At 45.8% G+C, this 18,686-nt stretch overlaps 6 protein-coding genes across 6 annotated transcripts; 5 read left to right on the top strand and 1 right to left on the bottom strand.

The window, feature by feature from the left end:
• Window positions 1-359: 359 nt before the first annotated feature.
• M431DRAFT_128023 (carbohydrate esterase family 5 protein) lies at window positions 360-1,359 on the top strand (the record flags this gene model as incomplete). Its single annotated transcript, XM_024912353.1, has 3 exons — window positions 360-560; window positions 606-823; window positions 882-1,359. 3 exons carry the CDS (start codon window positions 360-362, stop codon window positions 1,147-1,149), a joined length of 687 nt encoding a protein of 228 aa, XP_024768267.1. The 3' UTR covers window positions 1,150-1,359.
• A 2,852-nt stretch (window positions 1,360-4,211) lies between these two features.
• On the top strand, window positions 4,212-5,911 carry M431DRAFT_155394 (hypothetical protein). The gene is made up of 3 exons (XM_024912928.1): window positions 4,212-5,335; window positions 5,409-5,553; window positions 5,617-5,911. Exons 1-3 carry the CDS (start codon window positions 4,680-4,682, stop codon window positions 5,854-5,856), a joined length of 1,041 nt encoding a protein of 346 aa, XP_024768268.1. The 5' UTR covers window positions 4,212-4,679; the 3' UTR covers window positions 5,857-5,911.
• Window positions 5,912-9,226: 3,315 nt separating this feature from the next.
• On the top strand, window positions 9,227-9,968 carry M431DRAFT_10801 (hypothetical protein; the record flags this gene model as incomplete). The annotated part of the gene is made up of 2 exons (XM_024911662.1): window positions 9,227-9,603; window positions 9,674-9,968. The coding sequence occupies 2 exons, from the start codon at window positions 9,227-9,229 to the stop codon at window positions 9,966-9,968; spliced, it is 672 nt and encodes a 223-aa protein (XP_024768269.1).
• A 1,168-nt stretch (window positions 9,969-11,136) lies between these two features.
• On the top strand, window positions 11,137-12,151 carry M431DRAFT_10802 (hypothetical protein; the record flags this gene model as incomplete). Its single annotated transcript, XM_024911663.1, has 2 exons — window positions 11,137-11,238; window positions 11,294-12,151. 2 exons carry the CDS (start codon window positions 11,137-11,139, stop codon window positions 12,149-12,151), a joined length of 960 nt encoding a protein of 319 aa, XP_024768270.1.
• Window positions 12,152-14,275: 2,124 nt separating this feature from the next.
• M431DRAFT_99690 (hypothetical protein) lies at window positions 14,276-15,292 on the top strand (the record flags this gene model as incomplete). Its single annotated transcript, XM_024925184.1, has 1 exon — window positions 14,276-15,292. One exon carries the CDS (start codon window positions 14,276-14,278, stop codon window positions 15,290-15,292), a length of 1,017 nt encoding a protein of 338 aa, XP_024768271.1.
• A 309-nt stretch (window positions 15,293-15,601) lies between these two features.
• Window positions 15,602-16,835, bottom strand: M431DRAFT_128031 (hypothetical protein; the record flags this gene model as incomplete). Its single annotated transcript, XM_024912354.1, has 1 exon — window positions 15,602-16,835. The coding sequence occupies one exon, from the start codon at window positions 16,833-16,835 to the stop codon at window positions 15,645-15,647; it is 1,191 nt and encodes a 396-aa protein (XP_024768272.1). The 3' UTR covers window positions 15,602-15,644.
• Window positions 16,836-18,686: the final 1,851 nt, after the last annotated feature.

The raw sequence follows: 18,686 nt of genomic DNA on the forward strand, positions 1-18,686 counted from the left end.
CATACAGGCTACAGCAAGCTGCAGCCTATTACATGCCCTGTCTTGAGGTCATCGGAAATCTGAAGGCGGGTACTATGCCTCTTTTGATTGAGTGTTGCGAACTGAGAGTGTCGAAGAGAAATAGCCTTTTCTGGGAGAGATTCTCAAGCATTGCCAAATTCATAACTAGTCAAGTTGAAGCTGTAGTTTTCATTTGGTAAGAAGATGTTTAGTGCAGGTAGAACATGATGTAGCGACAGTAGTCTTGTATAAATACCCCGTTGAATACCCATAACCCTCCTGATTGACGACCAAGCTCAAACTTAGATTTCGAACAAGATTTACAGATTGCATATCAATATATTTCACTAGCAACGGCAATGAAGTTCCTTCGTCTTGTACCATATCTGGCTCTGGGAGCTGCTGTTCCTGTACAGCATGCTACAGAGGGTGTTGCGTCTCTCGCCGAGCGCCAGCTGAGCACAACACGGAATGAACTTGAATCAGGGAGCTCATTTGCCTGCCCCCGAGTTATCTTCATTTTTGCTCGTGCTTCTACAGAGATTGGTAACATGGTGGGTGTTGCGCATATGATGTCTTTCTTATTTCTAACAGAGATACCATAGGGAGCATCTGCTGGTCCAGCCGTCGCAAATGCCCTTGAGGGCCATTACGGTGCCTCTCAAGTGTGGGTTCAGGGCGTTGGTGACCCATACACTGCTGACTTGGCTTCGAACTTTCTCCCTGGAGGGACCAGCCAGGCCGCAATCAACGAAGCAAAGCGCCTCTTTAATGAGGCAAACCAGAAATGCCCCAACTCAGCAATTGTTGCAGGTGGCTACAGGTGACTACCATGCTTATACCATCCGTAAATAACCTGTTCTCTAACGCATGACGCATAGTCAAGGTACTGCGGTCATGTCTGGTTCTATTTCCGGCCTGAGTTCCACCGTTCAAAACCAGATCAAAGGTGTTGTACTCTTTGGATACACGCAAAACTTCCAAAATGGCGGCGGCATACCAAACTTCCCGAGCTCTAAGCTTGACGTTTTCTGCGCAGCAACTGATGCAGTTTGTTACGGCACCTTGTTTATTCTCCCTGCGCACTTTCTGTATATTGATGAAGCAGCTGACGAGGCTCCCGATTTCCTTATCAACCGGATCGGTTAGTTAAAGATACTGGGTCGATAGGACTGCCTCGGCTTCTGTTAGGCCGCTTAACAGCGTGAGGATATGCTAAGAAGATGGGTTCAACTTGACCAACGAAATTCGAGTTCAAAGGGTATATATATGCGGAGAGGGGATGTGATCGGATGATGCGCTAATTGGAAAATCGAGACAGCAGATCTACCACAGTAGGACTATACTCAATTGACCCTGAATACCATTTATGGAACGTAATAGCTACCCAGGTTATAGTTGTGTTGACATTTTTTAGTGAAGCGTTTCATGTGAATCAACCATGTCATTTTATTCTATGCGAATACGCAACCATTGAAGTGAAAACGCTTGCAAATAGGCGAGGTGTCTCTTTCAATATGTATGTGCTTGGTAGTAAGAGCGGACTAAGTTACAACATATTTAGAATGAACGCACTGTCTCTAAGAGCAGCCATACGTAAAACGACCATCCTGATACTTAGTGCCAATGATTTATCTTAGATATAATGTCGAAGGTGGGCGGAAGATGATAATATAATATTATGGGCTAGTGTGAAAATACGGCCTTTCATATATGTATCTTGGTCATGACTGAGGTAGATAAGTCTTCCTAACCTTCCTAATGCGACGAATATAACATTTGCACTACAGCAACAATTCATTACTTCCCCGGAGCGGAAAAAATGGACCGATAAAAATTATGGATAAGGTGCGATTTGCATACTGGAATCTGTATCTGCATCGGTGGCGTTTGGTGGCTTCGAGTTGTCAAGATACAGCGACACCGCGGCGCCTGGAACCACTCTGCAAAAAGTGCACTAATACCACCCGAATACCTACACAATAAGTGGTCGAGCATAATGAGACAATGTATATACTGTGGTGGTAATAAAACAATTCCCAGGTACAATGCGTTACGAAGTCCCCGGAACAGACATGATTGTTGATGGTTATATGAAGCTTTGGGAGGAAGCAGAAGGATACAGCACGCGCGCCCGAGAATGACAAAATTTGCAGATGACTATGACGGGGTGTGGGTAGATTTGTAGTTGATATGTTTACGTGTCAAAACAGCAGAAGACTTCAATCCCAGACTTATCCCAAAAGAGCTGCAGCCCATAAAGTTCCGACCGCAAAGGGTTAACAACTTTGAATCGCCGCCTGCTCAGCTAGGTAACATCACGTGTGTGTTAGACCCTAGACTTGGGTTCATGTCTGTTTCGGGTGGATCGTTGCCATGCTGGAAGCTGAACTTTTTCCCCGGATATCCATGCATGCAGCTTCCCCACACGGTTGCATTTGAAACGATAACCTCGGAATAATGTAGAGCCTGGTGAAGCAGGATTCTTTACTTGTGTCACAGGCAAAGATTGAAGATTAAATGATTGCCAATACAATTGCATGCATACATACACGTTCTACGTTTCAAACTACTGTGTATGCAAGCATGCAAGCTTGGCAAGCTAGAGTTGGTTCCTGCTGCAGCTATTCGCTTAGGGGGAACCAGGAACCAATAGCCAAATTTGCAAGCTCCAAACGGTTCGGACGGTTTTCTAGCCGAGTCGGAATATTCCATATTGATAGGTAGCCTGCTCGCACTAAACAAGATCATTATATTCAACACAAGCTACTGCTCGTACGAGGATGTATGAATGCGTTCCATAACTGTTTCTTCTTGCCGATTGCCCGAGTCAGTTGCTCCGCAGCGCGCGCACCTTATCGCATTCCCCGTTACTCGTATTCGATCCGGTCGGGATGTGGTAATTCCTACAGGTGTCATCCCCATTCTTCCCTGCGGTAAAGAGAAACTGTTTGTCATAGATTGACTGTGATATTACTACTATTCTCTAGCCTTGCACACTAATTCGCGATTGATGCTGCCTTATTCAATACTCCGCATTAGAACTACTCTCGTTTGTTATGTAAGTTGGATAGGTGGGAGAAACCATTCAGCTGGGCCCCCTACCCAGAAGTTAAGTGGGCTGTTCTCATGAACATGGAAATTTGTCCCACTCATGATAAGCTCGTCATGCAAATAATTTCTCTCTTCTCTGCTCCGTACGCAGAACTACAGACTACTAGCACTCGCACCATTAGACGCCACCTCCTTCATCGCTAACGAGGGGACTGAGTAGCGCTGATATATTTATGGGGGTCCAGAGCTGATAGGCCCTCTCCCCAGCTGATTGCGCTCGTTTTAGCAACCATGAGCCCCTCTGCGACCCATTTGTAACGACGGGTTTGTGGGGATATGGAACCACTGCCTGTAGATATTTGAGCAGAATCTTGCTGGGCGAATGTCGATGAAAGGGTTTGGACACAGGATTGGCGTTTGAACGACGTTTACCAAACAATGGGCGGTCGAATTTCACGATGAAAGAGTCGATCATGCACCGTCCGTCGCTTCTTTTGTCCTTATCTAGGCGAGAACGCCAATTAGGACCAAGTCCGGTTAAATTTCCGTTGCAGATTCTTGATGGATGGTATCCTGAAATTACGCCAGGAGGATGAAAAACCATTGCTCGCGAGAACTCGGAACCAGTTACCAATGGTCCGATGAGCAATAACTATTACTGAAACAAGCTTCGCCTGATGCAGGGGAAATGATTTATTTCCGAAGCCGGAAGGTCCTGGGCGAACTTCTAGCTCGTCTTCCCATCAATCAACGTCGTTGGAGGGCGCTCAATCAGCCGCAGTTCCGCCCCGCTCCAAAACAAGGAGTATCCCCGGGGCTAGCACTCGCAGCCATCAATCGTATTCTAGAATGTCAGTTCGCCCAACGACCGCACAAGCCAATTGTTAGTGAGTTGAGAGTCGAGCCTCGGTCCCTATCAGTCTTATCGGTCTAGTGTGGTGATGGCGTTGTTCCGTTGCAAAGGTCCCGCCAGGGGGGTGCAGAATTGAGGGCCGATCCCGCAATCTTCAGCAACCGGGTTTGGAATTCGATTTTGCCCGCAGCAGTTCGTGGGCCAGTGGACCCTGGAACGATGAAATAATTTTCAGGGGACATTTCGAGTTTTGCTATTGATAGATTTGGAATTGGCAAGATTCTTAGTCCAAGGTCGCCCTAAGTTGAACCTCAGGCAATCTAGCCCTTAGTCCATCAACTTGGAATCGCCCCCTGACTCAGGATTTCTCTGCCGAGCTGCAGGACCTTTGCGCTAACATCGCCCGCTGCGAACGATCTACTGCAAAGACAGGGATCAAATATGGGATGCTACTGAAAAGACGTGATAAGGTGGTTTAGCAAAAGACCAGGGGCCAGTAATGACGCCAAAAGGGAAATGTCTCGCGCGGCCTTATCCTGCCTTTGAACGCTGCATCTCCACGTGGCGAGTGCATAATATCTGTATGCCTCTTCGCTACCGCTGATCATTTTCCCTTCTCCCTTGCATCTCTTTTGTAACCTTGTCAGTGCTTTTCCCGGAGTGGTCTTGACCCTACCAAGAGGGGACAAGCAAACCTCGAAGAAGAAGTCGGGTCCAATGTGCACAGCGCCTATCTCGGAACAAGCAGCACGGACGCAACAAGTATTCCAAGATGGACGCGGAATTCATGGACCAGTTGTGGAGTGAGCGGCACTATGGAACACCGCTCGCCATCATCTTCATGGTTCTGCCAACGGTAGCTGTCGGCCTACGATTGTACGCGAAGATTACGGCTCATCAGCCAATCGAGATCAGCGACTACTTCTCCATTGCAGCATGGCTGAACACGGCAGCCTTCTTCATATCATTACTGGTGGCCGTGTATCTGCCGCCATCGTATCTGGATAATCCGGATGGCATCGATGTGCCTGTGTCCAAGATTACATTCTCTCTAAACTTGTTGTGGGCGGCGGCATGCTACTGCTGCAAACTGTCGATCCTTTGCCTTTATTACCGCCTCCTCAGCACGCCATCAAGTACATTCCGTCTAGCAGTCAAGATCATGTTTGTTCTCACAGTTTGCGTCGGCATTGCAAGTGTCCTGGGCTTCCTCTTGGTATTCCGAGATATGTCATGGTGGTGGTCGACAGGGATGAAGACTCATCCGGCCGCCCAGGCGAATCTGATCAGAATGAACGAGGCTATCGACATCCTCTCGCTTCTGACAGACGCCATTCTGTTCATTATGCCGTTGCCCGTCATCAGAAAGCTGAGTCTCAGCAAGAGCAAAAGACGACTTCTTATCGGACTCTTCTCCCTTGGATTCTTGTAAGCCGCCGCCAGTTTGGATATTGGATGGATAGGAAGGATGATGCGCTGACACTGTGTTGAACCACTCTAGGACCTGCATTGAGGTTATTGTTAGAATCATTACTACATATGGCTTCAATGGTGCTTTGGACGCCATCCAGGTTCAAGTCCTACTAATGGGTATCGAGCCATCCATGGGCATTACGCTCTGTTGTTTGCCCGTTTTCCTGCGATTAGTAAGTTTCAAGGCTAGATACATAAGGCGTTGATACATTTGCTAACCGGGTACCTTCAAACAGTTCCGAAAGAGTCAACAGAACTCCAGTGGTCGCCAATACGCTTCCGGAGAACGTGGTGGCTTCTACTCTCTCGGCCCAGTGAGTGCGAAGCGATCAACAACACGAGATCCCGACGGAGCGCTGCTAGATTCAACCCTCGGCAAGCCGAAGCCAGTTCTAGTACAAACCGAAATCACTATACATTCTTCACGTAGCGGATATAACGACTCTATTGAATCTCAGGAGGGGTACTGGAAATAGAGTCGTTGTTGGTCCTCAGTTTAATTGCTAGACATGTTGAGCAATCATATGAGCGAATGATGAATTTGTACGTTAATATAATTATGTTAAAATACCCAATGATTGTTGAACTATGTCTCTACTCTGCTGCTGTATACCGCTTCAACCCAAAGACTAGGGGGGTGGCCTTCGACTGGACCGGTTATCACAACGTTATTAAACTCTCATCCCAGTTATAAACACTGCCTCTATATCGCTTCAATTCCGGTTTCCTCTCTCCAAGCAATTCTACTGTAAGTATAAAAGAGCCACGCGTTTTCTTTTGTTATCAGCATCAAAATGCGTCTACAATGAGTCTTCCGAAGAATATTCAATATGAAGGCTTGGAGAAGCTAAGAACCACCCTGCCGTTGAACTGGCCATCTCATTATCTAACTTTTCAGAGTTTCCGCGTATTGGTCGGCCACTGAAAGTATGTTACCGCTATACTAGTTATTTAAATAACATCACATCCAGTAATATGTCGCGTGTCGAACGGCTGCCGCCCACGCAGTTCACTTAAGACTAGGTCTGATCACAACATGACCTGGCTCACAATCCACAAATCTATACCCACGGCTTATACCACTTTTGGGCTGAGCGGTATATTTACTTGTCAATGATAGGTATAGATGGTCTTTTTCGCGGTTTATAGTCTTCCGCGTATGCGGAACAATGGTGGCGATGATTCATGGCAGTGGAGAAAACTTGGACTGCACCCCTCTTTTCTCTTAAAGGCGGGGCAGCCTCTCGTCGATGAAACGCTACGCCATTTGGCCATCAGTGGATAGCAGCCTCTGGCCCTGGAAAGGATTTGAGCTTGTTTTCGTCACTGTGGCCTTTGACAAAGTCGAAGTTGCCAGGAATTCCCGTAACTTTGAAAGTTAGTGCCCTGATGGCTTGCGCCATACACGGCTTGCCCCTTGACCCTTACGCAGATCCAGCTAGCAGCCCGTTTCGCTTCTCGCGAAATCGTTCTAAATGCTCTTAAAAAGTTTTCATTGGCGAAGATCGTATCAATTGTGACGTTTTTGTACACCTTCACCAAATCATGACTTCGTGGATCAGGCTCTCATGGAGAAATTTGTCTCTGCGGGCCCAAATAGCTTGTTCATCCATCAAGATCTGCGTCGCTGTTGCGTCTGCGAGGAGATCAGGGGCACAGAAACATCGCTTGGAGCCTGCTCCAACGCCACCTCAATCTTGGCGAGTGGTGGTAGTCACGAAACTTGTGCCGGTCCAGATTATCCGTAGGAGTTCGCGTCCCGGACAAGGTGATTTGACTGTTGTGTATGATCGGTGTCAGGTTGTAATAGCTTACTCTTGGGAATGCAAGCCCTATGGCCATTTAGGCGCCTGACTGGCCAGGGAGCACATCCTTTGCAGCTAGGCGAATGGGCGAATGAAGTTGATGCTACTGGAATCACCAACCATTTTTCCTCAGCCTAGATGGTATATTCTATTCGGATTCTACTTCTAAGCCCATTGTGAACACCAAATCACGCATGGATGAGGCAATCATACTTGAGGGACTATGCGAAATATCCAGTCATACTCAGGACTGTGAAGCACTTTAGACATCCCATCTACTTTTTTGATGTTGTCATTATTAAGTAACAGTTTTCCAGGATTCAACAAACTAGAGGCTCTACCAGGTTCTTCTGTCGGATGTGCAACTAAACACCCGCCCGCCAAGCCGTTCCGCTTTCCACCGCCCCATAGTCGAATGATCCCTTGTGAAGCCCCTCTGATGATACTACCATGCCCGGGGTTGATATTGGGGCGTATCGTTGCAGATAAAGAAGATGGTTCAGAAAACAATCACACACAATGCAGTTAGAAGATGTCGCGTGACGATCGAGGATATCAGTTTAAGAAGTTTTATTTTTATTTTATTTTTCTTTATCTTTTTTTGCTCTCTTTCCTTTGCTCTTCTTTTCTTTTCCTTTGTTTTTTTCCTTTGGCAATCTGAGGCTGAGTTTTATCCTATGGCTGGATGAATTGGATTCGAGGCCGTCAGAACCTAAAAAAGACTCATCATTCATCGCCACACGCAGGTCCGGCAAAACAGGAGTGTCTCTTAACATGTACAGAATTGAGAGTCGTATGCATAAGTACTCATATCATTTCGCATTCAGTGTCAGAACAAGACGACTATGAAATGAATACGTGTATTAATGTGTTACAATTTGTTACAATAAAAAGTAAAATAAAGCGCAGTACACATGTGAGTTTGCTGTAGGTTAGCATACTGATCGATCGTCGGTCCTGTCATGGTGGTGCGCACAACAATGCTACATAACTGTTGCTGCGTCTCATTCTGAATGAGTGACCTCGTTATGAGGGCGAGTAAATTAACATGCTCAATTTATTTGCACTGCGCGTGTTGTGCATTCATTGACTCATAAGTACCGTCCTCCTACTGACTGCAAGACATCGTCCACACCTGGATGGATTCTGCCTTAGAATACCCCCCCTAGAAGATTCTCCAGGTAAGCGAGCATAGGTTTAGTATTCTATAATTGGTCGTTGGAACTTCAAGGCCATGAAAGAAGCCTAAGAAAGCTGATACTAAACTAACTAGTTTTATTATTAGTGACCACTATGTTGTAATTGCACGTCCGGAGATGCTCTTTGGCTAGTATGCCAATGCTTGATACAAACGTCCAAGAGTTGTGATGCCATGAACGAAGGGTGGTAGCAAAGTCTAAGAATAAGAATCTCCTCAAAGATTTAGATGTCAGATAAGCTCAATTCCAAGCTAGTGGGATACGAGCTTGGTAGAATTTGATGGTGGAGAGGTATGATTTCCCGCATACAAACAGCTTGTTCCACTATTCGATCTCTGTTTTACTTGTATTGTGAAGACCTCTACTCCATATTCATACCTACGATTGTACAGAGTGTCTGTAAGGCAGACACGTCACAGTGCTGATACTGCACATAAGCTGGACCACGGCCCCTGGTTGTTCACTATTGTGAGACAAATTTATACCTAATTCGGGACTGGTGGGCTGTATAGTAATTCTCTAGCCAACAAGACCAAACTGCTTCCTTAAATAGATGCTGCAGAGACTGGGTTCGGAGATCGGAGTATAACAGATGACATGAATTGGTCTTTAGCTCCGAGTTGTATTCCCGGTATTGCTCTGTATGTGGACTGAAGATAATTGGATTAGTCACAACCCTGGCTCTTGGCATCGAGTAAGGCTCAACGAGAGTAAGCACAGGAAAACTACAATAAGGCTTTGTACTCCAAGTTTTGTTTTGTTATACACAGCCCAAACTCTAGTCAATCGACAATCTTCCTATCTTGATCATCTTCGTCCGAGCCTAGCCGACCGCCGCGAAGATGTCACACGTACCCGTCGGAAACTCGCCCTTCCTCAAGCGCGTGCTTGTTCCATTCTGGGTTATACGGATTTTAATTATGGTTGTTGAAGTTGCCATATATGCCTTCGGAATTGGAATCATTGCTTCAAATAAAGACAAGATTGACCAGAGGGTCTTTACTGGCTCCTTGGCCGTTTTCGCCGTTATGGAGGGCATTCTTGTCGTCTGTCTGCTTCTTGATATAGTCTGTATTATCAAGCGAGCTCGCCGGACACTTTCACCCAAATTCTTTTTTGCGACAAACCTCGTACAGACAACGATATTTGTCGTATTATTTGTCTTGTCTATTCTTGGCGGACAGACGGTACTCAGCTTGATTCTGAATATTGCTATTGTGTAAGACCGCGATTACCTATAACTCCTCCTTGACACAAACTGAAGTTTCTCTAAAACACGCTGATAATAGGCTCTCATTCATTGGACTCCTTGTATATGCTTCTATCATCTTTCACCAAGATCGCAAGGGAACTCTGCGAGGTAGTTACACACCAGCGGCACAATTTGCCGAATCTACCAAACTGGCGACGTCAACGCATTATGATTCCTCATATACAGGGGCAAAAAGCACTGAAGAAAAGGCTTTCCCTACTTCAGCTGCATATGAACCCGATCGAACACGCATGTACTATGATTCGCCGGCACATCATAGCCCTGACGATGTACATCAGACAAATCGCCAAGAGGCGCACGAATATGTGTAAATAGCAATTTTCCCATAGTTCTAGTTATTAATAGACATGCCATGTCTACTTCAAAAAGCATTATCCTCCACAAATTTATTGAGGTCCATAACTCAAGAGTCTATATATCTCTATGTCCACTGCCGGCAATCGCGCGCGGAATACCTCTGTTGCCCCTGACAGTTTGATGAAAGAACAAAATACAAAATTCAAGTTGGAAAAAGCCCCTCTAATGAGTTCAGCCGGCAGCGCCATCTTAGTTGTTCCTTAGCTGTTGGTGTAAGTGACATTGGACTTCTCTTTTAGGTGGCATTTATGATCTTTGGCAATTCCTGCCTTAGCTTGTCGCCCTAGTTCTTATGATGAGGCCTTAGCGAGCCCAGCTTGCCGTTGTTGCCCCCGGCAAGTTTGGTTCGGGATAGAAACAATGTATCCGTTATGGTATTTGTATAAAAGTACCTTCCCATTAAATAGATATAATTATTCACGAGGAAAAGGGAAGGAAAAGAAAAGAAATTGTCGCTGTTTCCACTGGTGTTGGTTCTTCCACAGCCAGAGTGAGATTAGCTTCTTAGTGTATTCAGTACATAGGTAGGTTGGCTGGAGAGGTGGTAAGCTGTTAGAGCCTCTGTCATCGGCTAACCCAGGGATGAACTTAAATAGGTCACAGTGTTGTTTAGCATTAATATGGCAGCTCTCTCAAAATATATACGGATAAAAATGCCAGAATGTCATCCATTTCTACCTGGGAACAGATTTGTTCTTAAACTAAAGTTCTCTGTGGTGTTCCGTTCCAAAATTGGCATCACGCGATCGTCGTATCGAATTCACATGAAATCCTTCAGGTCCACATCTGCCAAAGTCTAGGTTCAGAATTGCCGCAGCCAGCGGGGTTGCATAAGCACTACTGCGTAGTGCTCTAGACAATCAATGACGGTTTTTACTGAGCATGATTTGTTGTAAACCTGCAAGCAAGTTGGCAGCGGTGTGACCCAACCTCACAGGGGATACTCGTATATGTATATCGGGCTCCATGCAATTTGACCCCGCTAACTACAAAGCTCATTTTTTGCTGATACCTTTGAAACAGAGCCTTGCCATCGGTTCAGGCATAACGACTCGAAACATATGTCTGCATCGCGTGCTGAGAATCCGAATCCGATAGAAGCAACTAGGTCCTGAAAATAGAATGCCGGTCTTTGAGAGTTCATCCGACTTTACCGTTCGATCGGGAACGTCTCTGGATGAGGTAAAGGATCTTTGGTGGGACCGGATGAGAGATTTAGGATGGGTAAAGCTCAGATCTTGGATTCATTTACGTGATGAAAGAAACTAATGGATGATAGAATCGAGATGACTTGGATGCTAAAACGCACTTTACAGTTGCGAGAAATGGCGAAGACTGGCTCATTGTAATCCCGAAGGACAAAAAGGAGCCTTCTGGGATGGTGATCGGTTTCCAGTACCCCAACCAAACCGGATGGGTTGGCTTCTTCATAATTAACAAGGAGTACCAAGGCAGAGGATGGGGAAGAATTTTATTCAAAGTAATGCTTGATTCGTACAAGCAGAATGGTATTCACACCGTCGGCTTGGATGCAGTACAAGAGCAAGTCGCAACGTATGGAAGGCGGGGGTTTGTTGAGGCAACGAGGCTCAAGCTCATGACACGCGTATCGGCAACTGAGTTACCAGTCAATTACGGAGAAAAAAAGCCCAAGGACGGCTACACGGTGACTGATATAAAGGAAGTTGATGAGAGCAGCCTGGCAGCCCTAGACCTGAAGCATACTGGCCTCCAGCGACCGGCACTATGGACCAAAGACGCTCTATTCTCTCGTCCGGATGCTTTCGGCTTTGCTATCTCAAACAGCTCGAAGGAGTTGCAAGGGGTTATATTGGTTCGTCGCTGTGAACATGGACATCGAGTTGGGCCTTTGATAGCAGATTCTATTGATCACGCGTCTCTCTTACTTCAGCTCGCTATGACGCATCCAAGCGTGTCATCATCCACTGGAAGTCTAATCGCAGAGATATTTGGTGCAAATGAAAATGGTATGAGAGTCTTCTCAGAATTAGGCTGGGGGTGGGCAGGGTTGGACTATCATAGGATGTGGCTCAATGGCCAAGTGCCTGTTGAGCAACAAGAAGGTGGACAGGGGCCAAGAGGGATGTTTGCTGTCTTTGATGCGTCTGAAGGCTGAGTCTACGGATAAGAAAGGCAGACTGTACTCCAAGTGCATGCTGGGGCATACCCGGCAGATTGACTACCTAGAAGGAGATCTCTAGCATAAAGAGGCGAGAACGAAACCCGTATCTTGTGAAGATTTAACGAGTCTATCTTTCGTTCCAACTTCGGTTTATAGTCGAGGCAGCACCGACTGTAGCCGCAACAGCGAGGAGACATGCAACTTGTGCGATATCGAAGTCAGCTCCAGATCCAGGCATAATGTTGCAAGCTAGCCACTGCTTCCCATATGCGATACATGCTTTCGCCTGTTCTCGCAAACAATTGTAGTCACTTCGCTGTTCAGAGCCTATTTCGCTGGCGGCATCGAGTTCGAAGCAGACGAAAGCTCCTGGAGCGATACATACAATCAGGTTACATAGTAACAGCTGTTCCTGATCTGCTGTATATGTTGGTCTAGGCCTTGTCTAGAAGCACCTGTAATCGTGAAGAAAGGCTGGCGCATGCAAAATACGCGGTACTGACTCGAAGGTGGCGAGGTATGCATCCAATAGCATGTCGGACGTCCATTGTGGTGATAGGAACTTCCGTGCCGCGTAAACAGGCGGAGCAGAGTTTATCGTCCAAGCTAAGGCCAAGCTGGGCGGTAGATGCTTTGATACCTTTGGTTGACGCTCGAATTTGGTAGATTTGTCTATTAGAGGCCCAATGGCTCGTGCCTGGGCTGTAGCGGGATCGGCCCATTACTACTCTTCAGCTCATACAGAACAAATTGTAGTCTTTCGAACTTGATGGCCGTTTATTCCCAGCGATTCACAAATTGGCCCTGGGTAGTAGCACTCGGTGTTGATCAATTTTAGTTCTGGATCCAATTCCTTCAGAATCGAATTGCTGAAGACCACGATGTAGGGTCGTCGCTTTGGGTGGATAACTGCCCTAAAACTGCGACAGATGCCTCAGAAAATGCGCCAGTGCTCGTGTCTATGAATGGATCGCTGGCTGAGTTCGTAGCCGAAGATCTAGGAAGCGTGTCGTCAAGCCCCAAGTATGTCGCGATATTAGTTCCAACATTGTAGCGCGGATGTGTTGTCGTCGCCGTCGCGGTTACAAGAGAGAACAGATGAATATGCCTGGAATTGCTCTCTCTGAAGAGCGAATGTTGCTTGTCGGAATTAACGGGTGACAGTTGGGCAAACTCGAGATGCACACTGTTGTTGGCGTGATGATTGTCAATGTATGCGAATGGAGAATTATTGAAGATGCATCTCCCATAAAGCGTCAGAATTTCTGCGCTATCTCCGACTCCTGTCGGACTCTACCCAGCATGGAGGCTTAGAGGTAGGGACCCAGCTGGTCGGCCGGCCAACCCAAATCCGAATTGGGCACATAGAATATACAGCTTTCTTGACAGCTGTGCTGTAGCACCTTCAAGAGACATGACCTTGCAGAGTGCTTACATGATATCTTTGTTGTAGATCCAGGAATGGGCAACCGTTGTATTCTAGCACAAGTGTCGGAACTGTATGATGTTTCATCACGGCACCGACAATATTATGGACGCTATAAAGCACGGCAAACACGCATGAACGGAGCAACCTCAGAGTTTTACCCTTTTTTTTAATGGCCTGCAATATTAAAAGTATCGTGTACTATGTTGTCACTATTTTAACTCTCAGCCTGACTAATGTATCTGGATTTCTTTCATCTTCCTCCCTTTACCACATAAGCACTTCGCAAGGTCGATGTGGGCACTCCGTGCATATTACAAGGAGCGGCCGTAAGCGGCCGCCGTCTGCCGCGCCATGAGAAGGCAAAACCCAGGTAGTACTATTAGGCCTGCTAGGGATTGAAGCTACTATATCATGATGACAATTAGTTGTGAGGCATCATATAGCTGCTAGCTATTCTGTAATAATTTATCAGCATTGTAAGTCAGTTTGTAATCTACCATAATGTAATCAACATAGAACTGGCGAAAGAATTGGTGCAAGAGAGCTATAGGGGTATAAAACCATCATAAGTATTCCATTACATTTCAAGTGTCTCTCATCAACATTCTTGTGACATCTTTTTGGAAGCCAGTTCTCGTCTCAACACAAGTACTACAGCCTAGAAAATGTTTCTCCAACTTCTAGCGTTCATGATAGCCATTAGTGGCTCGGTGCTAGGCGGTCCCATCAATGCATCTGGATTTCCTGCAGCACGAGTACTTACTCAACTTCCCAAGGAAACTTGGTTGGAGAGCATTGTTGTACGCCGTAATGGCGATATTCTTGCGACAAGCCTCTTCTACTCCTCGAATATTTTCACAGTAACCCGACCATCCTTTCGCACAGATAACAAGGCTAAAGTTCTCGCCTCCGTTCCGGAGGTTAATAGCCTCCTCGGCATAACTGAATTGCCTGCGTCATATGGCGAAGAGGCTTTCTTCTTTGTTGGTGGCAATTTCACCAGTCTGACAACTTTCACTACAACAGTTGGTTCATTCAAAGGCTTTAAACTCACCTTTGATCGATATGGCAAGGCGACTGTTAAAAAGGTCAGCGATCTCGCACCAATTTCGTCATTTCCTAACGGTGTGACTGCTATTCCACAGGCCCCTGGGTCTGTGCTTATCGCCGATTCTTTCGTTGGGGCCATTGGCCGTCTAGATCTCTCAACTGGCCACTACGACCCTAAAGCTTTTGCATTTCAAGAAATGACAGTGCCCGAGGGTGCACCGGTGCCGATTGGTGTGAGCGCTATGAGGATAAAAGGGTCTTATCTATACTTTGGAAATCCTTCGACTCAGTCAATCTATAAGGTCAAGGTTGATTCCAAAGGATATCTTGTCAAAAGAGCTCAGCCCTCCTTGGTTGCAAACATTTCATCCGTGGCACCCGGTCTTGATGATTTCATATTCGATTCTCACGGCAATATTCTTCTCGCCACAAACAGCCCTGAGAACGCAATCGTTCATGTTGATGTCAAGACTGGGAAAAGCAAGCGTATAATTGGAGGTCCGACCGATCCTTTAATGCCTGATTCAACATGTCTGGCGTTTGGACGAGGTACTTTTGATACCAATACATTCTATGTCTCTACGGGAAGGAATATCTCAGATCCGACTACTTCGGCCAGAATTGTCGCAGTTGATGCTAGCTTGTTAAACTATTAGACAGAGGGTCGCGTATGGAGATCGCTTTCATATCACCATACTGTTTCGCCGCGTATAAGTGCCTCAAATTGTATCCCTTTTTCTAATCGGAAGGTTCTTTCTTTTTTTCATTACCTAGGTAGGTATATCTTTGTTTCTACCATGTACGTATGCCATGAGCATCACTGAGATTATAGAGTAATATTTATAAGAATGGATAGCTAAATATGTGGTCTAACAATTCATAAGCGGAAAGGTACCATATATATTCGAGCCATTGAGCTGGTTGCAGCTAGCCTCCTAGAATTAAATGAACTTAGTAGACTGATACGGGAGTAATTGCAATTAACTATTTAAACCATTATACGCTGAATTATTTGTCGCTATTGATACTTCGGATTTTGTTATAGAAATCTGCTGGCAGACCAGCCAGCTCCATCTCGTCCCTAAAAAGATCTAACTTCATTCCTGCTTTAGCTAATACACTTGCTATACTGATGAATTGGATTTCAGCTTCTGGGTGCTTGGTAAATGACTTCAGAAGAGCCAATAGCGGATCTCGACCCGAGTGGGCGTCAAGGTGCAGACCATGATTGACCAGCTTCTGGATCACATCAAATCGGTATTCGAAATCCTTAAAAGGCATCTCTCCCTCACATAAATAAGTAATGATTGGAGGATTGTTGACATCTGCACCGGCAGCAATGAGTTCTCTGATCGCCGCCACTTCTTTCTCACCGTATTGATCCTTTTTGGCATAAGCCCCTTTTACAGAAGGGGTGGGCGTACGAGAGCCGCAAATTAAAGACAATACGGTGAAACTGAGATCACACTCGGTAGCCTTGATATAGTAGCGCCGATTGACATCGGCTCCACCGGAGGCCAGTATCTTGATCATTTCGAAAGACGTAGGCCTGAGGCGGCCTTGATGGCACGCAACCATCAATGGCGAAGATGTTCCCTCAACAAGACGCTCTTCTGTGCCTTCTTTGCCATTCTCTAATGGTACCCCAACTCGATATTTTGTTTTTCTTTCGACCTCGACATCTGCACCATTCTCCACAAGCAGCATAGTGGAGGAGACATCTTCTCGCGCCATCGCATGCAACAAAGGGGTGAAACCAGATGAGTTGCTTCGAGACACATCTGCGCCGAGTTCAATAAGCGCTTTAGTTGCATTTCCTCTCGATAAGAACAACGGAAGCATTTCAGCACCATAGTCGATTCCACTAGGGTCATTTATATCTGCGCCATGATCGACGAGCAAGCGGATCAAATCCGCCGATCCAGAAACAGATGCGCAATGAATCGCGGCACAAACTTCGGGCAAATCGGACTGCATACGGGGCTTGTCAAGACACAGATCTGATTTGTATGCCAGGCTAATATCGGCCCCTTTATTGAGAAGAACCTGTGTGATAGCAAAATGGCCACAGATGATTGCAGCTCCGAGAGGGGTAAGCCCCGCTGCCGAGTACTGATTTATCGAAACGCCTACTTTAATGGCGTCCTCCACGCCAGAAAAGTTATCAGCTTCGATCTGGCGGCACAAGTTGTCGATCATAGTATCAGCCATGAAGAAGATTGATATGGGGTTAAAGAAACAGGTCGTGGATCCGCTGGTGAATCGCTGACATGCAAATATTGATTGGATGATACCGTCAAATATGCTGCGTTAAAAGAAGACATATATACTGGCAATGTGAAGGGCATAAGGCTACATATAGGCAACGTAAGCATCAATTTAAAGACAATGTGCGGGGCCGAAGGTAACTGCTTGTAGCCATGGCATTGATAGATTGAGAATCGGCAAATGGTTGCCGTTGTTAATTTTGATGATGGAAGCTGTACGGTGTGGTTGGTTCGGGTTCTTCACCAGTTGCAAACAGTCAGCTCCACAATGCTCCATGGATCCTCGGAAGTACACGATGCACGACTATGGATTCGGAGTTTCTGTTAACAGATAGATGAAATGGCTCTGACGAGCTTCATTAACTACCGCATCGCAGTACTTAGAATTCTGGCCGCTGAAGGTCGGCAGAGCGGAACATCTCACGCTTCAGTTCAATCCTAGACGTGCTTGTTGGGCGATGGATGGCCTTTTGTTCGCCCCACTGTCTGCTGCAAAAAGGACCACATCCTTCAACGAAGAAGCGCAACAGGACCAACACGCTGGCTGCTTGAACAAAAATAGCTAGCAAATTACGTGGATATATGCAATGCTACGTAGCAGCCTAATTTGTACTTCGTAATTGCGCAATGGGAAACGTGCCATGATGTCGGATTGCACTGCGATGAACCAGAGAAGATCGAAACATACATCTGTGCGATTTTCGCATAAGCAAATATCGCCAAGGGGAGATTGTCGACTCAAAGAACAGAATATTGGAGAGAGGTTCTAAGAGCTATATTATGCTCTATGAGCCTAAGCGAAAGATACAACTTGGCGTTCTCTCTCGACATTTGTTATCTACGTTTCATTTACTAAGCCTTATAATCGACTGCTGTATATGATTTCCTGCGCTTGCATCTCTCCAACTAACCATATCAGCTTGAACTGGATCCCGCCATTGTAGTGATGGTTCATTGCGTGTTGCGCAAGCCGTAAATACTTCGAAGATAGATGAGTAATAAATGTGATCTCGCGACCTCTACTTTGTGCTTCCCAGCTATCGTACCTTCGAGGGTTATTGTATTTGCGACATTGCGCACACTTACGTGAACACCCGAGCATATTATTACGTTTATTGGCTACAACTTGAGAAACAAGCTCAGTACAATGATCTGTTTATTTGAACAATAAAAACTGTCCATATAAAACCATTTTATAGTAGCGCAATATTACCTGTTAAACGCGACTGCTCGATTATAAATACTTTATGCACACCGAGTGATTGCTAATTTGGAACTGTCAACACCTCTTCGTGGTCACATATCTTCTAGAAAGTTTGACCCCGCCTTTCATATATATTTTGATCTCTATGTTTAAAAAGCTTTTGCTTTACCAAGCCATTCCATTTGAAGTCTTCATGTAGGTAGGTCTCTGGTCATTCAGCTACCTTCCTCTGGTCGAAGACATTGTCGCATACATAATGGCAGAAAGTAAGTCTACTGATAACGACCCTTTATCTCTTCCTGCTTTCACAAAAGAAGACTTCCTGGAGCGCGCCACTGCAATACAAGAGCGTCTTCGCCAGGAGAATCCGGATTTGTCCGAGTCAGAACTCGATTTGAAGCTCTCCTCAAGGTGGTATAAGCCAGCATTTGACCTATCGCAAGTCTTGAATGCACGTATTTCTAGTCTCAGTCTCTCAATATCATTTATTCCATCATGTTAATAACAATTGTGGTGATAGGAATCCGTCCCCAAGGATATACAAGACAAACTTATGGCCGCATGTCAAGAGTTTATCGC

Source organism: Trichoderma harzianum (assembly GCF_003025095.1).
Source record: "Trichoderma harzianum CBS 226.95 unplaced genomic scaffold M431scaffold_24, whole genome shotgun sequence".
NCBI lineage: Eukaryota > Fungi > Ascomycota > Sordariomycetes > Hypocreales > Hypocreaceae > Trichoderma > Trichoderma harzianum.

Excerpts from the sequence above, each read along its gene's own strand:
- M431DRAFT_155394 (XM_024912928.1), top strand. The coding sequence starts at position 4,680 with ATGGACGCGGAATTCATGGACCAGTTGTGGAGTGAGCGGCACTATGGA. Across the intron at positions 5,336-5,408 it reads CTCTTCTCCCTTGGATTCTT|GACCTGCATTGAGGTTATTG; the intron begins GTAAGCCGCCGC and ends GAACCACTCTAG. Across the intron at positions 5,554-5,616 it reads TGCCCGTTTTCCTGCGATTA|TTCCGAAAGAGTCAACAGAA; the intron begins GTAAGTTTCAAG and ends ACCTTCAAACAG.